Source organism: Excalfactoria chinensis, chromosome 7 (assembly GCF_039878825.1).
Source record: "Excalfactoria chinensis isolate bCotChi1 chromosome 7, bCotChi1.hap2, whole genome shotgun sequence".
In the NCBI taxonomy this organism is placed as follows: Eukaryota; Metazoa; Chordata; class Aves; order Galliformes; family Phasianidae; genus Excalfactoria; species Excalfactoria chinensis.
The window spans coordinates 24,006,328-24,032,896 of NC_092831.1; the positions used below are offsets into that span (position 1 = coordinate 24,006,328).

General features: G+C 37.7%; 1 protein-coding gene across 1 annotated transcript in view; it reads right to left on the reverse strand.

The window, feature by feature from the left end:
- BMPR2 (bone morphogenetic protein receptor type 2) overlaps nucleotides 1–26,569 on the reverse strand; it is a 94,610-nt gene that overhangs the window by 33,552 nt on the left and 34,489 nt on the right. Inside the window, exons 2-3 of the mRNA XM_072342445.1 lie at nucleotides 12,579–12,752; nucleotides 11,123–11,302 (exon numbers count right to left, since the gene is read on the reverse strand). Coding sequence (XP_072198546.1) covers nucleotides 11,123–11,302; nucleotides 12,579–12,752 — 354 coding nt within the window. The remainder of the gene's footprint in view (nucleotides 1–11,122; nucleotides 11,303–12,578; nucleotides 12,753–26,569) is intronic.

Here is a 26,569-nt window from a genome sequence, read left to right on the forward strand (position 1 = left end):
TCATCAATTGTAAATCCTCTATTCCAGAATAGATACATGAACTGAAGTACCAAGATATGTCTGCACAATGACTCACAACTTTGCTGGGCTTGGTCCAGCACTGAATTCTTGTGTAGTGTTAGAGGCTTGTCGCAGACTATGCAGAGCAGGGAACAGAAGCGAGCACAGTCGTGCATTCAGTGGGAGTCCAGCTGGGTGGCCACAACGTTATGCATGCTAAGGAACAGAAGTTTCCAATAGCAGGGGACATGCAAAACTAAATATTTAATTAGCATGCTAGGATCATACTTCATTTATGTGTCCATCAAAGACATGCTCATTTTATAACTGCGCACTTGCTTGCTAACGTGGCAGTTGGAAGGTGAGCATAAACTGCTACATTTTGAGGGTTGTTTTTCAGCAGTTGTGTAAGAATTCAAGAATTCATGTAATTTAGTGATTTACAGTCACTGCTCAAGCAGGACCTAAAGCATATTCACTCTCACAACGATGTCAAAAGTGTGCCATATATTTATTCTCTGTGGTATTTTATTTGTCACCGCTGTTGTGTGTATATTATAATCAGTTTGTATGTGCTGCATTTTAGATATCTACCTTCCAGGAGTTCATGCTTCTGTTGTACAACATTCACACTAATTTGCTAAGTTTTAAAACTCTTATTTCTAACTACTCTTATGGTGAGTTACTACTTTAATGGGAGAAACAGAACAATGACCATGCACCAATGCTATTATAGGCTCCACACAGAAGGTCTGACTAGGGCTAGCTAGAGCATCGTGTATTCCTCAGATACACACATCCTGACTGTGCAGACATTGACATACATGGCTCTGAGTCACCACTCAGTGATAAATGGGAACATTTTGGTTTTGCATAGGAAGGAGTCATCTATAACCCTTATTTCCTGTCACAAATGTTACTGCAGTGAAAAGTGCTTGTGTGCAGGCTGCGACGATCCCTTACCCTTGCTCAGAGTATATTTAGTTTTAAGTCAATATGAATGTCTGGAACAAGGAATTTTTTGCTAGCCTAGGAAAATATTTACAGGCTTGCAGACACTTCTAAATGAGCTTCATCCTACCAGCCTAAAGGAAAGAAAAATCCAGGCCAAAGTAAAAAGCTATGTAATATTATCTATAGATACTTTAGAAATTTTTCTGGAGTAACTGGCCTAGCAACAAGAAGGATTCATGCAATACTTATTAGAATTAAACTTTAAGATGCATAGAACAGTCCTACCAAAACCACCTCAATGGAACCTTCGAAGGTATTCAAAAGTATTAAAAGCCTCAGTTCAGTCTCAGTGCAACTTTGTATCCTGTCTTAGAAAACTAAGACCTCCCTCATGCCTCTGAAAATGCCAGATCTCTCCTTCAATGCTAAAATAACAAAGTTACAGCAATGTTAAGTCTTCACAATTCCCAATTCCCACTTCACAATTCCTTTCCTTGCCCTTTCAAACAGAATTTCTATCTTCTCTCCTTTAGACATATCTGCAAGACTAACGTATAAAAGTGTAATACCCAAATTAACAGAAATAAACAAGAATGTAAGTTAGATTCTAAGATTAATATATTCATCTCAAATTAACAATTATGTTGCAGAATAAATATCTTCAAGTCCCAAATGAATACACAGATGATCAAAAGATATATATGAACTTTCTACACAAATCTGGTTACACTCACTCTTCAAAAGATCCACATCTACTCTGATACTGAAAGTATGAAAGCCAAAATCATATATTCTGCAATCTCCTAACAGCTGGCAATAAAAACTTTACCTCCTCTCAAAATTCAGTCAAAATGAGAATTGTAAGAAGGGAAAGTGTTTCACACGCACAAACATATGCCATCACCACACTCACGTGACATCACAAAATGGCTTGCAAAGGAAGAACTCTAATGATCATCCAGTCACAACCCTCTCCCATGAGCCAAGCAGGGTTGTTGAACAATAAGTTAGGCTGCTTGAAGCCTTATCCAACCTGGCCTTGAACACCTACACAGACAGGGTACACTTGCAGGGGTGGGGAAACTTACTTCATTTTAGTGTACCAAAATTACGGAGAGGATTATTCTGGAAATTATTGAAAAACATCTGGAAGACAACAGACACGGGTCATTGCTGACATGGGTTCACAATGGAAAAGTCCTGTTTAACAAATGTAATTCCCTTTTGTGACAGGGTTACTCTGGCAACCAAGAAAAACCTCTTGATGAAATCTTTTTGAATTTCAATACTGTTTTTCACAGTATCCTTTTGGACAAAATGCCCAGCATACAGCTAGACAAATAGATAACATGATAGGCAAACAACTGGATGATGGGCTGGGCTCCAATGACTAAAGTAAACAGGATTACAACAGGCTGGTGGCCAGTCACTGGTTGAGTTCCTCCGATTTCATTAGGCCCACTTCTCTTTCTACCATTTATATAAATTCTCTCAATAGAGGACTTGAATGCATGCTTAGTAAAGCTGCAGATTACACTAAGTTAGAGTTGTTAATTCCCTCATGCTCAGGAACCCTTGTCCATTACAATGGGGCACTGTTCTGGAACTGTATTCTTCATATTTCATACATGTCTACTACATAAACTTTCATGAATTTCTTACACTCTAATTTACTAACAATGGTCAGGATTCCTGCTTATAAAATCAACACAAACAGGTTTTTATTATCATCTTGAATCTCTTTCAACAAAACAATTGCATTCACTGGTGTCTTTGTGAACATTTCAGTGTCATCATCTCCTGTTTAGATAGCAACAAAACAACAGCACTGAACTGAAAAATTAGGAGCACACCGACATGATGCTTCTCTGTCTGTGTGGGCCTTCCTGGATGCTCTATGAGCTCTTCTCTGTTCTTTTAAGCCCATGGTGTTCCCATTAGCCAGAAAGCCAACAGAACACCTCAGATCTGTGATGTCAGAACATCCCAGACAGCTCAGTTCCTAAGAACAAAACAGAGATGCCTGTAGTCAGCATGACACATGCACCTTTTCAGGAGCTAGATGCCCAATTATAAAACTCTGCATTCTAGTTGTACAGCCAGTCGCTCATTCACAATTCAGTACCTGAGGCACTTACTGGAATGTACCATTCCCTTTATTAATGAAAAGGATTTAGGCCTTTCTTCATAAGGAACAAATAAATGACTAAAATCCTGATCCTCAGTATCCTTCTACATAAAGAGATTTTGCCTGAAAAGTGGAAGAAGACAAACTCTAGCTTCCATGAAATACAGCTCCTGCCCTCCCAACAGAAGACTTAGGGGGGGTGGACACAGTGCTGCCTTTGGCTGTGGCCGCCAGCCCCTGGCAGGAAGGCAGCCTTCTCCGTGCCTCCCTCTGCAGGAGCCCACTGACACCTGACTGACTGAATTCATGCTGTTTTAAGAACATTTGGTCTAAGAACAATTCAAAATGCTCCTAGGAGCAGCTTACTACATTATTAAAAACCTAGAGGATTTATTTACCAGACTGTAAAACACCTCTGTTGGTTTACCTCCAGGTAATCTCCCATTTGAAGAGTCACTGCACAGGAGCTAGAAATTAACACAAATAGAATTCCCAGGCTCACCATATTTGCCAGATAAATAAAATGGCCAAAAAAGGCCCACAAAAGACCAGTGATAAAAGACCAGCTCTGCAGAGCCCACATTCCTGTACCCACTCTACAGGCCTGTCTCTGCTCAGGTGGCTGAGCTCCCCAGTGCTGACGTAGGCTCCCAAAACAGGGGAACCTGCAAGGCAGCTGAGCTCACAGGGGACGGTTCCAGGCGCACTGCATGTGCCAAACCCCTAAAGCTTGCTTTCAAAACTCTATCAGCTCCAGAGTCGAGAGTGTAAATTGTCTTAGGCAGAACCATGACACAGGATTAGATACTTTTGCCAGCCAGCTTAGCATATTGCACAGTAAGAAGTGAAGTTTAGAGAAAATGTCCAATTAAGAAGGAAGAAAAATACATGGAAGGCTTTTTGTGATCGAAATATTAATCCACATAGATAATTTTCTTACTACTGCACAGTCAACAATGGACTCAGTATGTATAAGCAATGTTCAGTTTTGCGCTTAGCATTCCCACTCCCCAGCCTGTCTATCTCTATTTTAGCAGCCTGTGGTCACAGACCTTTCTCACTAGCACTGTATCAGAAGCAGACAAAACTGGGGATGGGAATTTATCAGTAGCTGCTGGCAGCACCTAGCAGTGCTTTGTAATTGAACTTTGCAGAGCTCTTGTTTCTTTTCATTTAAACTCCATTCATTTCAACTTCTAAAATAAGAACAGAGTAGAACCGTGGTTGAAATTAATAAATAAATAAAATATGAGGGATGCAACCAGCCTAACATCACCTTTTACTGAGTAATGCCAACAAAGTACAGTCTCCTGACTAATTTAGTGGATATAACTAGTTAGGGGAACCCACTTTGATAACATTTCACTGAGTGCAGTGTCATTAACTTAAAAACACAGAAGACTAGAACAGCAAACTGCTGAACCCATCACTGATGCTTTCTCATTTTTTATACTCAAACTTCAAGGGTATAAACAATTATCTCATATCTTAGCATTAAATACACCAGACATGACTACTCCTGACTGAATTATAATCATATGCAACTCATTCTGATATTTTAAGATTTACAGCATGCAGTCTTAAAATTTTAGAGATGCAGAAATAAAAGAGCTAGAAATTAGTAAGTATTCATTACTAATAATTGTGGAGAAAGCATTTAGTAGAAGTCTACTATTAGTACTACATCAGAAAATTCATTGATCACAGAAGTCTGCAAAAAGCATCCTGCTATGTCCATTCCCCTTCCAGCGAGCTCTCATCCACCCTCAAGACATACGAGCAGCATAGTTTGTTTAGAATAATGTTTACTGTATATTGTAGCATTTGAATAGAGACAGTAAGTATAGCAATCTTGCTTGCTCCTCTCTTCACTTTAAGGAGAGAGGAGGTAAAAATACTACTACCTTTTTCTAATCTTTATTATTTGCATATTGATTTCCATTCTTGTCAGTCATATCTATTTATGCCTTGCATCTATAAGGTATTCACAATAAAGCTCCCAATGCATCATCACAAGAGATACAGGCTAAGTCATATTATTAATATCAATATGAAAGTCAGAAAAGAGCATTTCAAAATTTAGCATTTAAAAAAAATTTTTGAACACATTACAGTATCTGTATTACCAAAGACTTTTGAATATCTTTAAACTCTGAGGAGTAGTGCATAAAACATACCAACTCTAAGCAGCTGATTTCCAATAGAGATGCAAATGACAGCATCAAGAACTGCACAATACAAGAAATGTGAATACTCTGTTTACAGACACTAGCCAATTTACAACACGTGTTTCCACTACTTCTGAAGAAGGCAAAAGATCACTAGCTATGCTTCAGGGAAACTGATGCTTCTTGTCTTCATTCTAGGTCTGAAACTCAAAGTATTTTCCACGTGGTACTAGAAATATACAGGACATGTTGAAGATGACTACAATGCTATTCAGATGATTTTAAGTTATGCCCACATGTACTTGAAGAGTTGAGCTCTCTGCAGACTCTGAAGTACAATGCTTTAAGCACTCTGAAACAAAGTACAGCTGTAGTGCTAGTGCTTCACAAACACACCAATACAGTTGTGTAATATACACTATTGTTACAATATTTCAAGATAAAGATTGTGGGTTTTTTAGATTCTAACATATTTTTAAAAGAAGTTTGCAGATGCTCGTGTCCTTGAATCTCCAGGTCATAAAACGATTTGTGCTAGCACAGCTCTGAAGTTATCTTGTACAGCTTTACTACCCAGTGTAGACTGATAAATCAACAGGAAATACAGTACAAAACTTGTGGGTTTTCTGGTAGTAAAAATAATACTTGAAATGTTTCTCCACTTTAAAATAAGAACAAACATTTCTTTAACTTAATTTTCAGTGTTTTGTAGGTTTGGTGCATAGTAAAAGCTTTACAACATTACAAATATACCCAAAATATTTCTATCTCAGTGTAAGTAACACATTTCATTTTCACCTTCCTGATTAAATGTTCCTGTCAGAGAAAAAAATTTACACGTACAGAAGGCTTTGCCTTCATATTCAAGCTCCAATTGTACATCAAAGCTTTAATTTGAAATTCAGCAAAGACGCCAGTTTAATCTCAAAAGAATATGATGTCTTAGAAGTTAAAACATTATGTGCTGCTAACAGCAATCTGTAAGAGATTCTGCTTTTGATATATCTGTTTGTAATGAGAATCACTGAACTGAAGTTACTCAACGAGCATTACCTGTTATCTTGGGTGACTTGTGAAACCTTCTACTGACTGTACAGAAACTAAGGCTTTCACTTCAATTTCTACAAAACCATCTAGAACGACCACTAATTGCTATAATACCGTTTGTTTGTTCCCCATAGCAACTTTCACTTCTACTTTTTCTCCCTTTACAACTCCAATTTCTACATTGTCCCAGTAAATAACTTCCTAAGAGGCATATTATTGTCCTCCTACACACAATGAATAGGCCCTTAACTACTGCCGTAATATTTACTGCTACTTTCCCACATACATTTCCCTGCCACATAATATAGTGAAGATATATTGATGACACACATCATTTTAACCCTTAACCCTTAGCCGTATAGGTTGTGTTTGATTTACTCCCAGCTAAACGTTCATTCTCATGTGGACCATTCCTGTCTCCATCTTTCAAAATAGAAGATCAGACATACTGCAAAGGTTTGTAATTTTCCATTTTCTATACACCAAAATCATCAGAAGGACAAGTATCACACAGATAGGGGAGAATGCTCATTTACAGTGTTTTCTTACATGACGCAGAAATGGAAGAAGTGCTCAAACAACCACTAAAAACTTTGCTGACCAAGCTCTGCACTTGCCAAGAAAAATCCAGCTGAAAGAAAAGGCATTTCAACTACAAATTAATATTGGACGCTACTCTCTCAGAACAAGCAATCCAAGATAAGAACTGAGAGAGAACAGTGTTACAACTTAGCAAAATTAGCATGACGTGATCTAATTCAACTTCAGTGGAGCTAGGTTGGGCCACATGCCCACAGCAACATGAGTCTGACTGCTACCTCTCAAAAGTAATAGCTGAATCAAAACCTTCCATTACTACTATAATTAACCTGACCTAGCCATGCACTTTAATAATTACATTATTTTACAAATGGTAGCTTTCCTTAGCTAAGTTTCCACAGAATTCTGAGCACGTAAAACCAGATATGTATGTAGCAAGAAGCTAGCCAAGAAAGGCCAAGATAGTACAGCGAAAAGACAAATCAATCTATCAGTGGTTTAGAATAAAGAAACAACAGCTTCCTTTGCTACATGCAGCAGCAGCCTCTTTATGACCATATTTCAGTGCTCTTACGTAATAAGTTTTTAGGTTCTCTAAAAATCGCAGCCACCATTTGTTGTTATGGGGGAAAAAAACACAACAACATTGTTTCAACAATAGTATGAACCAGAAATGCTCAGCTCTTGTTGCCAGGGATTTTTCCCATGTATCCTGCAAATGCATCACCCATCGTGCAAAGATGTATACTTAACACTCAGTTGTTGTGAGATTAATTTATGTGCAGTGCCAGGAATGCAGCCTTGAGGAAAAAAGGAAACTATAATTAAAAATGGCTTTGTTGTTTTGATCCTGATGTTATTTTAACTTAAATGATTAATTACAGCAATATATCTATGACCAATGAGGAAGAACATTTATCTCTTTAGTTGCTTAATTTCTATTTAAATGGTCATTATGAATGAATGTAGAATTAATCAAGTTACCTTCAAATTAACTCAGAATTTGGAAAGTATTCTGTAGACACAAGGGGCAGGTAGTTTACAAGAGACTCAAAATAAATGTTGGACAAAGGCAATAGAATAAATACACATCTCAAAACATTTACCCAAAGAAATAGCTGGCTCTTTTAAAGTGGGGTTAAAGTCTATATACAGAGACTATCTGAACTTAAGATGCTGGGGTTCTTTTTGTGAAAACAGAAGATGTAAGAATAATGAATCTATCCAGGGGTAATTTTGCAAAGCATGAGAAAGTATTTCCACCCACTCTGAATAGTGAGAGCTGAGGATGCAAGGTTGTTCTTGAACTTCTGCATTTCAGTAGCCTTAAACTACACAGATAAAATCTTCAGATCTGAAACAAACTCCATGCTCCAATCTCTACTTCTGGCACTTCAGGAAACAGGTAACTGAATCTTTGCATTTTTAATATCTCAAGACTGTGTGCTCCAGACTACACAGCATCCTGCAGCATTTGCAAAATTCTAGCTGAAGGGACAGCCAATTTACTACTAACTACTTGAATCTTTCCGGATTACTCTTTAGATAGAACTATTATGACTACTCAGATATACGATTGTCTACCATCTGCAAATTAAGAAGCAAAAAGGACTAAACTTACAGCTTCAAAAACCAGTTCACCCTTGACTTAATTTGTTGTGTTTATAAATGTTTCATTACAAGATAGGAAGGATTTTCTGTGTTTGTGTTCTGACAAAATGAGAATCAATCTATACAAAAACAATGCACTTCGTTCCGTGAAGATATATATGGTTATGATACAAACTTTTTCTATATTCTAAAAGACATAAAAATTAAGTGTAATTTTTGTGAGAAACTTTATGAGAACAATGGTTTGTTGTACTTAACGTGTCTAAAACTTTTAATTAGCTTCTAGTCTTGAAACAGTTATGCTCTAGTTACATCTTTTAATATGCTACTGTTATTTGTCCTACATAAGAGCCAAGTGACTATACAAATTCGCATTTTATTTTTTGGGGGGGATGGTTTTAACTCAAGAGTTTAACAGTTCACACAGATCCTTCAGACTGACTGTTTGCTGAAATCATTAGGCTTCACACAATTAAACCACATACTATTCAAACATGCCTTGAAATTTATAGTATCATCAAGATAAATACAGTTCTATCAAACCAAGTATCTTGTTTTCTGTCATTGAAAAATTCTTCCCTATGCAATATTTTTAATATCTTATAAAAATATATATGTGAATATGTACAGTTCAGAATTTATACTGAAATAAGCAGAAGATTTCCCATACGAACATGCAAGAATTTTGTCCTCACTACTGAGGTGGCAAAACTGAATCTTACAGCATTAAAATGGGTTTTAGAAAGAGTAAATAGGGCTGGGAAAGGGACAATCAAACTCCAGTTCAGAGAAACTGCAGGAGTTTGTGGAGTAACCTTTTTCTTTGTTCACACTTCTAACTTTTTAGGACATCTGCCTCCACAGTGCTGAGTGTGTATGGAATTTACACTGCCAGAAGCAGCGCAGTCTCCAACAGATGCAGCAGTAGAGTTTTATAAATAAAGTATCAGAATAGTAAATAAGGCCATCCTCAGTGCTAGAACAGCCAATCTCCATCTCTAGGACAGCTAATGTAGGCAAACAAGTGTGCCGGAAAGCAACCTACTTTGCTTATGCCTAGAGCAAAATTTGCATATTATGAAAATGGAAGGCAACACAATAACATAAAACAGTTTGAGTCAGTAGAAACGTATGCTGCAACACTCAATTACAGCTGGGTGAATTAAGGACTGAGTTACACGTTTAATGTTTTTCCTCTCACTTTGCAGGTCAAGCTAGATTTTTCAGTATTAGAAGTTCAGTCTAAAAGCTATTTGGAAATGTTATCATGCAGTAAATTACCTCAGACTGTAACTCCTACCCTAATAGAAGCACAAACACAAGTTGTTTTATCTCCCTACTGTGGGAGGACGGAGAGGGAAAAGGAACTACATGCTTTTTTTCCTTCCTGTCTGAATTTCCTGCATAGTAGTAACTCCAGTCATATTTGGGGAGCTCTATTGCACAACTATTACCAGAGTCAAGTAGTGTCTGTTCAGCACTGCACAGTACTGAGTTCTGACGAAGGTTCCAAACAGTGATGCTTACTGTACAAATAGTATGATCAGACAAAAGGCGCCATACACCTTACCAGCTCCCTTTACCCAGTGCATATTCCCAATAAAAGGTTACTTTCCCTTTATTCCCCATTAGCGTGCCAGACCCTCATTTTGCCCCAAACTGCTTATAAAATCTCTATCCTACAAATACTTTTGAAAGTATCAACATCATCACTATGTGAACTCTTTGAATTATCATTCTAAAATACAAACTACTTTTTTTTCCACATTCTATTGCTGTAAATACCATCCCAATAAAGTCATCTTCATTTCACAAACCGCTTTTCTATGACAAAGAATTCAACATGCTAAAGCAGTTGCATTTCCATTTCCAAGCCTGCCTCTATTCTATTTCTCTTTCACAGTCTGTACTTAGAAAAGGGTGTCCAGAAATTTAGATTAGGTTAAACAATTGTGTTTCTTAGTGCTTGGAAGGCAGAATCACAGAGTGTCTGTTAGTCATGACACTCATTATGAAACAGAAAGTTAGGAGGTCTAATATATTGATATGGATTGACGCACTACGTTCATTTTATAATAAATAAATATATAATGTAATTTGAGTGAAAACTAAATTACTGCAACTAGTACTCTTTGAACATTAAGTCAAATTTAATCTCTACCAGAGGTATACAAGGGAAAAGTCAGATTTCAAAGCACTGTAAGACTGTTAGAGAGAACCTCTGCAGCCTGATCACCTTCTTTAAGGACTGGTTCTGCTGCCCAAAGCCAACCATGAAACAGAACTGAATAGATGTGGCAGACTTTTGAAATGTGCCATAATTCTAACGAACTTCCTGGCTCATTTTTAAGATGAGTCTGAATTCTTCTGAATATCCCCACAGGCTTCTGCAGTCAGGCAATTGAACACCCAAGCACCCAAGATTAAAGATCATTTTACAAAACATAATATGCATTCAGCAGTTCCCTAAACAAACACTTGCAAGCATTTAACTCATTCTTTGCAGAGCATCATGGAATAAATAAACATTACATGGAAAAGATCTGTTCTGTTTGCTTTCTCTGCTGCATACAGTTAGAAAGGTCACATTTCATACTTTACAATGCACAAAAGAAAAATCATGCACTAAATGACTTCAACCGTGAAATGACAGAAATGGAAATCCCTGACTTACTGTAAGGCGTCGTATCTGTTGGGTCAGGAGGTGGGAAGTTTTCAGTGAAGTTGACATTACATAAGTCAGTGCTACAACAGCAGAACCGGTATGTTCCATTCTGAATCAAGGAAGGGGTGGTTGTAACGATACACTCCTCGAAGTGACACTCCTGTGGGTCTCCTATATGAGACCAGCATCCTGTAAAAAGAGGGAAATTAAATAATTGTTCTTGTAAAGGGGGCGTTAAATCAATTTTATTGCATGGACAATTTAAGCACACCTATAGAAATCAGTACCATGTAATACTCAATTATATGTTGCAATGGAGCGGAAACGCTTATCATAATTGGTTTCATGATTTCACTACCATCTTTTAAACCAACAACTGGGTAATTTCTTTCAGAATCTGTGATAGACAAGGAGAAGAAACACAGGCAGTGGTACAGATCAACATCAGAGGTGTCTACCTGTACACCTCAGTACAACAAAAACTGAGTTCTTGTGCCTTCTAAGCAGACACATGCTATTCCCCACTTCTCTGATACCAAGACAACACCACCACCATCTGATATCTGATCCACAGTCTAGACAAATCTGTGACTTAGTCTTCTTCTTAGAGCTAGAAAACAAGACCACATCAGTAATATGGTGCTTCTTGCATAATTGCTAACAATGTTGTCCTTTTAATTGTCAACTGGAATCTTACTGGAATCTTCTACCACAACTTATTTCTTGCTTAGTGCAGGCTTTGTCTTCCTACAGCAACTGCTCCTTTTCAAATACAGTCAATGGCAGTTAAGCATTGTTTATGAACAAGTGCCAGGAATAGAAGGAGGCAGCATAGGGGCAGAAGCGAGCAACCAAAATGAACTGCACATGTTTGTTAACTAGTTTTCATTCTGTTCATACATTGATCTACACTAACCTGTACCGAAATCACCTATCAGAGTCCCTGAAAATGGAAATCAAAGCTCATCTTCAGCAACTGCAAGACATTCAACCCCTTCCTGCCAGCACATTCTCAGTAAAAAAATAATGAAGTGACAATCAGCATGTTACAGTTCTGTTCAAGAGCTGCAGTTCCCTTTGTTAACAAACACCCAATTGACATGAATGTACATTTTTAAAGAGACATTCACTTTTGAATTTATCATAACACCAATAAGTATACTAAAGTACTCCAGACAGTTATCTTCCTCTGGACATCCTAAGCAACAAGTAATGTGAGTTTTATTTCCTTTAACTATACATTGGGCTCTTTAATCTCCTCCAGAAATCATTTATTTCAATAAACTTTCTGTTCATACTCAAAATTGCTAAATGGGAAGTTAAATTAGTACAATGCAAAACAAAACAAAAATAAAAACAAAAAAACCAACAATTTTGCAACAGAGCATCCTCAGATTTACTTACTATGTTACAAAAAGCTGACGAGTAGCAAAAACCAGTGCACTTACAACAAGATGTCACATACCTTGTTTTACAAGATGTATGTCTCCTTCCCGTGTTTTTTCCCAAAGTCCATAGCAGGTACTGCCTTTCATGCACAAAATGGTGCCATTCTCTTGGGAGATTCGGCTCTCGCTGATTCCATGGTCCTGCTGATAAGGGTCCTTAAATGCACACAGCCGCTCCTCACTCTGTGCAGCTTGAGACAAAGAAAGAAAAAAAATTTTTGTCACTGACTTCATTCATACAATTTTAACTTTAATAACAGAAAGACAACAGTCTTCTGGAAACCTATGTTCCACAGCATCATGAACTACAAAAGTTTACTCTTTAAACTGTACTCCAACTGTCAGAAATAAAAATCCTGAAGTGACTTTCATAAAGCGGTCAAAAAAACCTCAGAAGATGTTTCAAAATGGATCTGCAAATGTTTGAAGAAAATTTCATTGCATAGCCTGCATCATTTGTTCACAAGCGTAAGTTGTGCAACTGTTAGATGGTTTCTTCAGCAACAACAGTGTTACTTAATTGTTCCCAGGTTGTAAACCAAGCCAACCTTGTTCAGAGTGCCATCCAACCCAGTGCTACCTTATCATGGTGTCATGCTCCCCCTACACTGATCTCTCTTTTTTATCCATCCATTGCACTGACTTCTTTTTCCTCAGCAGCCCATTAATTTGGGCTATTTCACACAACATCTACAACAACCAACAGAAAAACAAACAGCTGAGTAAAATCCATACAACTCTAGCCAATGGATCTGACTGCATACAAGACCACTGACTGTATAAAAGAGCAAAGCTGTACACAGACCATCTCCATAGAACATCCAGCAAGAAGACTTTATGTACAAAAAGGGTACAAATGTTAATACACACGATCACCTGAGAAAATCCTTGAGTTTTTATTTAAAAAAGAATAATCAGACAGCACACTGATTTTTAAGAAGAATATCTGATTGATAAGCTTCAAAAACTGAGTATATTAAGTCAGATGTTTTACACAAAATTACTGTGGGAATTTCATCCTGTTCTTAGACTCACATGAAACCATTGGGAGCAGAAAAATACAGGGTTGAGTAGGTGACAGGTGATATTTAGGGAAAAGTGATTCTGAACTTAAAATGATATTGTAGAATATTACGGTCAATTACTAAAGGTACTGGCTATGTGCAAAATATTTCCTCATTGAGCATTTTTTGTCACTTTGCAGCATCAACTCCAAACACGCTGCATTTCAACAAGGCAGACTTACTGCAAAAATGCTCTTTCACTGTATTATTGGTGCAGATGATTTAGTAATGGAAAGACAGAACAAGAGATCTAGGTTCAGATACGTTCTCACTTCTAACTTCTAACATTCATTAAAGAGTCAAAACTCAATATCCTCTTCTTATGCTGAGGCAACTATAAATAGCTACACCACGAAGAAAAACAATCTGACAGCAACTCCTAGCTCATTGTGCAGCAGCAGTAATTAAAATAGCACAACTTAGTGTGTTTTTTAATGGTCTGATGGGGTGTGTGTGATCATTTGAGCTGCAGATCAGTTCAGTAGCAGTAAAACTCTCAGAGGAGGCAGCAGGAACTTCTTAAGCCACTGTAATTCAATCACTTGCAGCTCCAGATACAGCACTAACCTAGGCCACATTATTCATCCACCTCACTATGCGCTGGTCAGCGTACAATTTATCCTCTACATCTGCAACCTGGGTTATGAGGCAGTAAACATTCATTAAAAGCAGGAGCTTCTAGAAGAGAAACTCAGTTGCACAAATTTAACATCTAACTCCTTCTTTCTAAATGAGTAGAATTGGTTGAGTTACTGAGGACAAACAGGTCATATTTTAAGATCTAGCATGTGCTGCCTCAAGCAGCCCTTGCCAGTAGCACGCAGTAGTTTTATTCTCAGGAACAGCTGAGTATGCCAGGCGTGAAGCATCTGTCCTACATTCCCTACTATACGACACAGGGCTGGACAAGAAATAATGGAGGAAAGAGTAGCAATCCACTACTGCAAGAGAACAGGAGCTGTATAAGTTTGAAAAACAGAAAGAAAAAAGAAATAAAACTGAAATACAATTTTCAAGAGGGAATGGGACAGAAACACAGGTTCTTGTGAAACATGATATATCTGCTCCAAGGGACACTATGAAGGTTTTTAAATCAGTGGAGAGCAATAGCAGAATGGGACGAAGGTCAATCATGTTGGTTCTTGTTTATTGATTGCTCAAATTGCTACAGGATGAGCTTACACGATTTGCCCTTATTGTGAAAAAAAAAAAAAAAGGCTTTACCTCAGAACTAAGAGGGGGGGGTTGGGAAATTATTATTATTTTGCTTTCCACAAAGAAATAGATATGGTATAGCTATATGCATCATGTCCTGAGGCACAGACCACTTTAACTATCATTTTTCTGGACTCTTCACTTTTCTAGCTACCTATTAGAATCACATTTGAGAAGCAAGAACTTGATTAAGCTACTTGTAAAAGTTGTTAAGTGTTGTGTTTGATGCTGTCCAACCACACACTACAGAAAACGACCATCACCACCAAAAGCTCTTCTGATTAGAAGAAAATCTACAACAATATCTGCAGAAGTAAGGAAGAGGTAAACATGAGAAAATGATAGCAAATAAGTGCCAGTCCTTATCAGTTTTCTAGCATACCAACAAAAATGCAAGTTCACTTGCCACAGTTTAGTGTCAGATGATCTCAGTGGGAAACTTTTCCAATGCTAATAAAGGTTACGTACCCAAGAACTAGAGTTTTCATCCTGACCTCTGCACATTCATGCTTCGATTATAACCCAAAGTAGCACAGCCCCTATGAGAGCTGTGCCCACCGCAATACTCTGCTGACCCCTGCCCCTTCTCTGATGGCTTGGAACATCTGGGGAACAGGAGTTTTTCTATGGTCTGTGTAGGTTCATTGTTGAAGTTCTAATGCCAAGGAGAATTGGGTGGGACACTCAAATCTCAAGAAACCATCCGGAAGAACCACAGAATAGATGAGTCACTTCAATTTCCTTGCATGGTTTCTGCACATTCCTGCTCTGGGAACCTGGTAATAGGGTTTCGCTCTGCCTGTCAGTGGAACAAGTCAGTTCCAAAAACTTTTAGTATCGGAAAAGTTGAAGTCAGGCCCTGGAAGCAGTCACATGAGTTTGCCAAAAACCTTCCCTCACCAAAAAGGGAGAATTAACAATAAAGATACGCGAGGGTGCTGGGGTGTCAGTTCTAAATTGTATTTCAACAGAGCTCTTAGTCTTCATGCACAGTGCTGCTGCTGCTTCTCTGCCTGTAGGTATGCTCCTTGTGACCAACCTCTTCCGTCAGCTTGGGAGCCAAGATCTGAACCAGGCGCAGGCAGTGCTGCATTTTAGCCACCTGTTTCCATCTTCAAACCAGTGAAATGCAGAGGCCATTGTAGGTCAAGCTAAGCAGCATCTACTCAGACTAGAAATGCCCAGCACTGCGCTCTGCTAACAAACCCAACACTTAGCACCAAGGCAAGTGGTAGAACAGGTTTCCAAGGCTGTCACAGCAGCACTGTGGAAACCAACTTTCAGAGCTCTGCTCTTATTAAGAGATACCACTCTGTAGCAACTCTATCACAGCCCCCTCATCTTCTTACTCCTGCACAAGCTAAGCATCATGAAAACAACTGCACTAAAACCATTCATCGGGATTGCAGTTGCTCTAATTAATGTGAAAGTCTATAACAACTCTATCATTACCAGGGCTAAAACATAACAAAGAAAAGAATGCCAAATATGTGTATGTTCTTCCAAAGATTCTGTACCTGCTGGATCAAATGAACAACCTTTTCTGGTTGAGAAAGGTGGCTGGTGGGGAAGGGTCTGCTGGAGAGTTGATGGTACTTAAATCAAAACAATCTGATTAATCAGTATGCAATAAAAGTAATAATTTCCATATTTTTATAATTACAAAGAAAAGGAAGAAGTCACATTAAAGACTACCTCCAAAATGGAAACAAACAAACAAAAAACAAACCAAAAAAAACCCTACTACTTTGTTTTTCTTTTAAGCATATAAGAAGAAAGAAGGATTTTTGAGGCTTTCATTATCATTTACAAACCATTATTTTTACAGTATGTATATTTCCTTGTCAGACAGAACTCATACATTCAAATTTTCTAATTCATTTCCAATAACAGACACAGTGAGATTTTCAAACAAATGACAACGGAATGCTTATGTGTCATAAACTACTGAACTGATTTGTCTATATATACTGATTTGTCACTTCAGACAACTGGAAATAGATGGGGCTGATGCTGAAAGGGACAAAAGAGTAAAATTTGAGCAACTAGTAAAAAAGATTTGAAATATCTATTTTCCATTTCCCTTGAACTTGTGTGCCAGACAAACTATAACAAAAATAATTTAATAAAATAATGAAGTTAACTCAAAATTCAGTTCTCCCATCCAGCAGGGATTTCCAACAAAAACAAGAACGAGAGGCAACTTTCCCAAAAAGTAGACCAAGCCTTTTACCTCCTTATCACAGAAAGGAAAAACTAAAAAAAAGTTGGTTTTCCCAGCCCATTTTACATTTCTATTTCACGCAAAAGCGAACTTTACAAAGCCAGTTTCAAAGTTTTGAGCTTAAAACATGAGCAGCATTAAACTGGGTGTTTAAATAAGTAACCTAAGAAACACTACATGCACTCAGTTTCTTGTTGTTACACTGTAACAGACTTAACTTGTAGAAGATACTGTAACCTTACTGTTATATTGTGACAGAAGAATGGGGAACTAGACCAAGTTAAACTACTTTCCTAAGTTCCTGAAGGAAGTGGCAATTCACAATAGCTTCCCTATTCCATTCTTTTACTCTCACTATGTTTTAAAGAGGGAAGATGTATTTCTGGACAGCAAAGAGTTGAAAAAATAAAATAAAAATAAATTTAGAAGTGTATCTACCATGTCAGAAAACTTACATGCTGTGACTATGATTCATCTACGCTACAATGGATTTATACAAACGTATAAGTTGCTATTGCTTATACTATACTAATACACTCATACTTTTATGTTACTGGAGAACATAATGACTGAAAACAATTACAACAGAAATACCAAAAGTTACAGGGATCCAACTGCAAATCCTTAAAACATGACTCATGTTTTTATTAATAGCATAGGAAGCTGGTTCCACTAGTATTTAATCAACATTTCCTGTCCTTACATCTATTCAATGCTGTATATGGAACTCGCATCAAGTGTAAAGGCAAGGGGAAAGGAAGGAAATGCTACAGAGAATTATTTTGCTGCCTATTCTAACTGTCAGGATAAACATCAAAATTTTCAGCTCTGAAATAGCGTCAGTCAATGCATTTCATAATGCACAAATCATGAATTAAACAATCTGAGCTAGTTATCAGAAGATATATTTGTACGTAACCTTGGCAAACAGACTTCCTGGCATCAGAGACATACAGATACCATTTTGGTAATTAAGTCCAACTGCCTTTGTGACCACGTAGGCGTGGAATTGGAAATTAAAAGAAAAGAAAAAAAAAGGAAAAGGATTCTGAACATTTGCTTACCTTTAATAGGATTTCTTTAAATGTAGGCCACTATACATTCAACAGCGAACCTCATTAGGCTGCAACAGATTTTTTGAAATGATTAACATTTTTTTTCTGTAAGTTGTTCTTTTAATTAGCGAGATTTTAATCAGAAGGGCCGAAGACATGAAAGTTCTTTTCTTTCGATCCTGCCAGCTCCCTGTGATGCTCTTTAATGTGTACAATCCAGGGCAACATGTTCACCCTAGAGGCTCGGTTATGAGATAACACGTGTCTACAGGATGCAAGCTAGCAAAACAAAGGTGATTAAAATATCACCTTAAAGTATACCAGGAGGCTCCTTTGAGGATATCTTCTCAACTACTGACAGCTGTGTTCTGATGTGATGTAGGGAGAGCAATAACCTTGAAGAAATCATTTCTTAGCACGCTCTTCACTGCTACCTTTTTCATCTTTTTCTCCTCAGAGACCCTAACTACAAATAAATCTAAACGTGTACACACTTGCATGAAAATGTCACGCACAGACTTCTTTTTAAAAGTTATTCTTCTGCAGATAGACCATCTTTAATACCAATGTACTGGGATGAAAAAAAAACTGAATTGATTGTGATCTTCTCCATACTTACACCTCCCAAACACTGTCTTGTAGCATGTTTGATCAAACCTGCTGTAGATCTCTGGACTGACTGCTCAGGAAGAGAAGTAAGTTGCCTGCTTAAGGACTAGGAATGTGAGCATAAAGGTCTAAAACTACCATAAATGGCCTGGGGACTTTTTGAGTAAAAGGTCATGAGCAGCACCATGTGCCACACAGCCAGGAAAGCACAGCCCACTGATTTCCAGGAGGGAAGCAGGAAAGTAAAGAAGGTGCTTCAGAAAGTTACATCTGCAGTTACAATCCCTTGTCTCCTTCTAAAAATGTGAGGAAATAAATATCACAATCATTAAAATTTCCACCAGCGTCTTACAGGATGTAAGTATATAGTATGTAGTAGAGTATGTACCTTAAGATACGCTGCAAAATACATTATGACAACAAACTCCTGACAGTTTATACCTAATATTAATATTAAAATCTGGAATACTCTATTCACAATATTGCATGTTTCTGGTCTTCATTGACAAAAATTATTTTGGTTTTCTCTGCTTTTGCGGTACAACATATCAGTTTCAAATGATGGTAATTGCATGAAGCCAGGCTTTGATTGAAGAGTGGCACCAAAACTAAAATGACTGCTAGTTCTGATATCCCTTTTCAAGTGATGAAGTAACTGAGCAAACATATGATTAAATCATTTATGATTGCTATAAGACCCTTTTCTATTAAAATCATTTGACACTAGAAAACTCAAGTGCCTTTTTTTCTGCACTTTGGTCTTTCATTTTCTTCAATCTATACTTTAAAAAAGAAAGTAATTTTGAAATCTCTTTTCCCTTTATTTGCTTTCTAACACAGTGTTGTCTGCTGATAAACACTATCAGCAACAGCAACGATGCCAACTTTTTCCTGTTGTATTCTTAAACAGTCCTTACACAAACTGGTTTATCAACTGCTCTCAGAAGTACCAGTGGTCTGCTGCCTTCACGTAACTAACGGAATAAAACAGAATCAGGTCACTTGGCATCATGTTGTATATGAAGTTCACAGCTTGTTTCCCACTCAGGCACCATCATGGCAGCACACAAATCGTGGCCTCCTCTTCAGCTGGGCTGACCTGAGGGATACCCAGTGCAAAGAGCCTCACCACCAGCATGCCCCCAACACACACTCTCTTTGCTGCTTGCTGGTGGCAGCACGCATCCACCATACATGGGGTTTTAGAACTGACATAAATAGGGAAGCATGGATTGGCCAAAAAGGATATAATCCAAGTTCTTCAATGAAGGCCTCGCTCTCCCTTCCCTCAAATTTACTCTAAAACGAAGTGCTACCTTAGAAGAACCCAGCTTAAGTGAGAGCAGCCCTGAGGGTGAGAGACAGGACAGCAGAGATTTACTGCTAGCAGCTGACACGATGTAGTCCACATACATCAACAGACTTCACGCAGAGGGGACCTGAGCTTACTGCCCATGTGCTGTTTCAGTGCCTTTTTTTCCTCAACTTTCTAAACGTTTCAGAAGACAGCTGCTGCGCAAGCCTCACGTGAATCAGGAACTGCCACAAGAACATGCTCCTAGCATGAGCACAGGATACAGTAATTACATTGCTCATACAACAGTTGCGAGAAAGCAAATGATATCTGTGTTCTGGTATAGAAACTGCTGGGGCAAAATTCAATCATTTTAAGCAAATTTGAAGCAGCAGAGTTAATACTAGTTCGTGGTTTACATCATGAGGTTGCAGCATTTTTCATCTAGCATGAGACAAGATCAAGTTGAATCTAATGAAGAGGTATCACATTGACTCAGCCAGGGTCACAGGAGGACACACTACAGAATTAAAGCCAAGTATCCTAAAGTCTAAATGACAGCCCTATCAACGTGACCTTTTATTACCTCTACTTTGACCACTAATGCGACCAACCCCCCTGCACAACTTCCTCCAGAAAACATGCATCTGAACAAGAAGCTACAATCCTACATGATTCAGTACTTTCTTTAAGATTCCATTGTTGTGCACCGCTGGTATACACTGAGGAGATTCATTTTTTACTGTAAGTCTGTCTAGCTCAGCAGGTCCCTTCCTTCCATCTTCTTTCCCTAAGCTAAATTAACATAAATTTTTAACAAGACAATTAAAAGGAAGTGCATGAAACAAACAGGTAGTGGAGGAATGTTATCAGTCTGGCCAACATGAAATTCCTAAGTATATCAGAGGTTGGCAGTGAAAAGCTGACACTGGCACGTTAAAAAAGATAACGTTATCTTGGCTCAATGATGGCATGAGACTACATTCAATCACAGTTTTTCACTTAAACACTTTGCATGTAATTTGTTGCATTTTTGTTTCCTATTTTTATTTATTTTTTGCAGTGTTCAATAGATAAATAATAAAAGATACAACATGTTAACATTCGCTGTCATTGCCTTAAAATACTCAGACTGCAATTTACAGGCAGCTTACAGTAATTTCCAAAAAACTTCTCATACCCTATTAAAGCAGATTCAGCCAGCACATCCAATGTGCCAATGCAAGGATCCAAGCCTACTCAAAGAGTCTTCTGACAAGTTATCAAATCGTACAAAATTGAAAAGTGCAACACTTAAATGGTTAGACCTCCAAATACTGTAGAAGTATCAAATCACAGCATGCACTTAACACTCACTTATGAAGGAGACTAAACATATTCGTGGAGGATAGCATACAAAAAAAAATTGCTCTGGAGTCCTAATGCTTTTTGCAACATCACCCAATTTGAAGAAGCAGATTTGCTGTGGGGTGTTCAAACCAAATGTTTTCGAATCAAATTGTCCAATCTGCACAGCCTTCTGCTCTCCCATCACCTCTGTCTCAAGATGAAACAGTTACTTATCTTAGGAGCTGATAGGAATCCCAGTCTTTGCATATACATCAATCAGCTTAGAAAAAAATCTACTCACAGGCTCGCTATGTTGGTCAAAAGAAAATGATATAATTAAAAAAAAAAAAAAAAAAAAAAAAGGTTTTGTAAGCCAGTTTTAACACATAACTTGAACATTATGTAAGTAAGTCTTACTACAACACAAACTCAGGGCCATTTAAGCCTGGATTTGTGAAAAAAATGGGGAAGTAAGTAGCTGGCTTTCACTGACTCCATGGGCTCTTAGACATCCAAGTCCTCCAGGCCTCCTGGAAAAATCCCAGCCTACATTTAATCTTCTGAAAGTGTGAAACAGTATGTTACAGGAGTTAAACAAACCCAGCTTTTTTTTTTTTTTTTTTTCTTTCTTTTTCTTTTTTTTTTTTCCCCCTTTGTTTTTAACATTATTCACTTCCTAAATAACTATGTTTGCATTCAGAGAAAAATAAGAATATTAATGTTTCTGTTAAGCAATTATGTCAGAACAGAAAACATCACTGCCTTAGTCACACAAAATCTTGTCCACTGGTCAACGTCTGCTCACAGAGCTGAAAGAGCCTGGATTCTTTATCTTTGCCCTAGACTGGAGTTCAGGGATTTTTTCTGGGTCTGAGTGTCTGGCTTCTGTTTATCTGGGCTGTCAAACTGAAGTATTTGCATGGAATAACACAGGAAACTCTGCAGTGAAAGCAACAGTAAAGCAAACTAATGATGTGGTATTTCTGCCCCAAAATAAGATGTAACAAACTTTCCAGAGCAAAATCCATTTTTTAGAAGTCTTCGTCAAATTGCACTGAAAAAAGCCTGTTACTGGCCACGTGGCTATATTCACTTTCCTTGTAAACTCAGATGCCTTTTCTTCTGGGTATATTATGACAAAGATTTTCTGGAATACTTTCAAGTATCTACAGTTTGGAGCAAGATAGTATCCATACTGTCTGTCCTTCACAGTATGTTACGAAAGTTCTCCTTATAACATTTGTCGGAAGCTTACACTATTGGTGATATACTGAAACATCTGAAAATGGGGAAACTTCCTGTGATTTGAGGGTACAACGAAATTAAGATCAAAAAATGTAATCATATTTTAGCCTCAGTAATACACATTATGATGCTTTTTGGCTGACTACAGAAATGCAGTCTATTTGGCTTTGAAGTCTTAAACCCCAAGTCAAGTGACAAGAGGAGCAGAAGGCAGAAACAAGCTTCCATGCTGCTCTGCTTTCCAAGTGTGCCAAAGCTCTCACTTTTTCAGAATTCCTCAAAAATATACCTGCAAGTTCAAAAACTCCCAAGCTTTTATCTTCAATATAACTTGTTGGTGTGCCACAAAACATTCCACAGACCATTAACTCAGTACAACTCCCCATGCCCCTTAAACTCAGCCACTGCAAGGTGAAAGCTGACTTACAGAGTGCTAATGATGACTAAGGCTGTGTGGTGCTGCAAGAACTGGGACCCACTTCAAACACTCCTGCACTACCTTCCTTACCTGACAAAGGGTATGAAAAGAACTGCGAGCTCAGTATACTTACGTATCTTTACATGTTTGTCGAAATGGGCAAAACCAGAAAATGGTGACCTTTGACAAGCCTCAGAGTCATCAGCCCACTGAACAGAGGCATCGTTCATATATTTCTTGGTGTTACATTATGGTGTTAGAAATTTATGGCCACAGCACTGAACCATTTAAATTAGATTCACACATTTTCTTTATGCATTAATTGTTCCATATTTAAATCTTTCTTATACCAATAGCTACATCAAACAAGAGGCTGATAAAAGCCAACTTTAGCAAACAGTGTATAGTGAGAAAAGTCAGCGTCAAGTCAAAACAAGCTCTTCCTTAATTTCTGGCTTCTAAAGCTAAGTAGTTAAAAAGGGAACAGCTGGTACATGCAGACAAGCCAGCACCGAATACACTCATTTCAAGGATTTCCTGTCTGTGGAACTGAAGTACTGTGGCTCACACCACAGAAACAAACTTTGGGGCAGAAGGAAACAAAAAAATCCCACTAGTTTTCCACAAGGAGAAGTTTGCTTTCAATGATTCTATTTGACTGTTCTGTCATTTAAGTTCTATTCCATTTGAAGTTCCTTGCACTTAGCTGATGGCTTGATGCCTGCCATAGCTGCCCCCTGTACCAGCATTCCCAGGCTAATGGCATGTAACGTGGAAGAGAGAGTGCCCCAAAATACAGACACCTAAAGAGAAGGCTGCGATCAATCTGTTTCACATTTTACATTACACACCTGAAAATGGTGACTACAGTTATGCTCTGAAGACCATCCTAAGCCCTCACCCCCACTCAGGTAGCATTACTTAATATATCTTGCAAGACACAAGAGCAGAAAATATCAAATTTTTTGGGCCATTAGCAAGTGAGGCCACAGTCCAGACTGCAGAAGCAGGGAGTGCATGGACTCTTTGTAGGGTCTTCCCCAGACGCTGCCCAGCTCCCTGCCACAGGCACAGGGCACTTGTCCTTGATCTCTGGAGTTCACACGTTTTCTGAACCAGACATGGTCTAATGTCAGGAAATAAGCACAAATAGCATCTTGGCATTTGGGACAAAGAAGGAAGCAACAAAGACAAACCTTATCTAACAGAAAAAAAACATACACTTTTCCCCTCTGAACTTCCAGCTTTTTGGAAAGACCTTAGCTTTTCAAAAGCACAAAGTGGTATACAGGGACACTGGACAAATATTAGTTGTTTAGCTTAGATGGCTCTAGAAAGAAAACTACAATCAAGAATTTTGTCAGCCACTACAGAGGATATTAATAGTTTATGAACTAAGTAAGGGAACCTTTTATATTTACTCTGAAGTAATAATGTTAGAAAGCAATAAAACTTGCAACAAACATTTAAACAGCAGCTGAAGAAATTCAGATCAGACTTACTAATAACTGTTCTCTCTTTTGAGCAAGGCTATTCTGTGAATTAGAGTATAACATGACAAAACATGTTTGCACATGAAAATTTAATGTTTCTTCATAAGCAACATAGATGTACAGAATAGTCTAACATAAGCATCATTTGTATAACAGAAATCCTATTTGCAATATTTCTCTAACTAATAGATCCTGATCTGAGTTGAAATGACTCGACATGGTGATAAGCCAGATAAGAACTATCCTTCCAATATTAAACAAATTTAGGTTCCCTCCTTCCCCCCCCCCCCCCCCTTTTTTTTTTTTATTTTTAAATAAACAGTTTAAGAACATGACTTTACAAATGAAAAAAAAAAAAAAAAAAAAAAAGCCATCAAAAAAAGGGGAAAATCCACAAGCACAGTGAAAATAAGCAGCTCACAACCTGAATATGTCTTAGTATCTTAAGACAATATATAATTTATTCCACTAACTTCACTAAACACATTAACAGGATCAGACAGGTTTTCAGAATCTGAGACATACTAATACTGCAATCAAAGTATTAAGAAACCAGCTGCCTCTGTCCCATCACAGCTGATTATCACAGACTGTAGATGGCTGCCTCATTTAGAAAGTGTTTTCACAAATACTCCATTGTTGAGAAATGGGTACATCAGAGTAATGTTACACTAACTCTTTGTTTAATTACACATTAAAAAAGGAACTTCAGTAATATAAATTACATGCACTTTTAGAAAGTATTATAAACCACATTTACAGTGAAAGCTGACAAAATGAACAAGTGAAGAGAAATACTGGACACTGCCAGGTTGCACAGACTTTGACTTCTCAATCTTTTCCCCAGACCTCACTAAAAAAAACAAACAACAAAACAACGCCAAACTCCTACGTCCTAGGAAACTCTAGGACACAATAATGGGAAGACTAAAAGTGCACAATTTGGAAGGTGTAGATTTGCATTCAAAATGTTCTCAAATGGTTTTTCAGTTCAAGTGTAGAAAAAAATTGTAAAATTTAAACTCCCAGTGCCTCTCAACAAATGAAGTATCTTTAATATTAAGAACTGTTCCAATACTATATACTTTAAAGCCCAAAAACTGCTTAAGGTTATGAGAAATAATTGTTCTCCCTGAAGACTGAGCTACTACTGAACAGGAAAGCAGGAGAACCCAGCATTTAACAAGATACTCAAGTGTTTACAGCGCTGCTAACCAAAAACAGGAAGCATCTTTAGATTTTCTAACTAACACACTAACACTCTTCTTTCAATGTTATCTTTATGAGTTGCAATACTGGTAATAGCAGAACAATTGCATCGCTCCAACTTGATACAACTATAAAGGAAATTTACAATTTATTAACTATACAGAAAAATCAGATGTGGAAGGAAATTATATTAGTGATTCATTTATCCGGTAACTTCCCCCCTTTCAGATGACACTGAATGAAATCCAAGGCCAAGAACAAATTGAATTAATGACCTCAGTAGGTAATTTTAATGGACAATAAAGCTGTATCTTGCTATCAGAAATATAAATGTGGTCTTTATTTATTATTTATTTTTGCTGTTTAAGGTTTGCTTTGACTAACACTGGCTTGGCCTGCGTCATTTGGAATGAGATACTGAAAACTAGGACTCCAGGGGAAAAACCAAAATCATCTTGATCATAGTTTCTACCTGTTTACATGTATGTGGCCCTTCTATCTCAAAAGAAGCAGCTGAAGTCAGAATTTCACAGACAGATGAGAAAAATCTGACAGCCCTGGGGTAACTGCAGAAGTATAAATACAAACGAGTTACTTATTCTAAGCATGGCTTTCCAAAAAGCTTTTAGATTACATGGTTTATTCTTCCCTTCCTAGTTTCTTCTCTAGCCTGTCTTCTTTCCCTCACCTAGAGATTTAAATGCCCTTGAACATCTTCCTCAGAGATTAAACAACTGCATTCACAGTTTGTAAGTGCTCTGCCTCAATGAAGCAGGGTAGTTGAAAGAAGCTTACCAGAGATTTATCCTCACCCTTTATTACTAAACAAACAAAAACACACAAACAAAAAGTT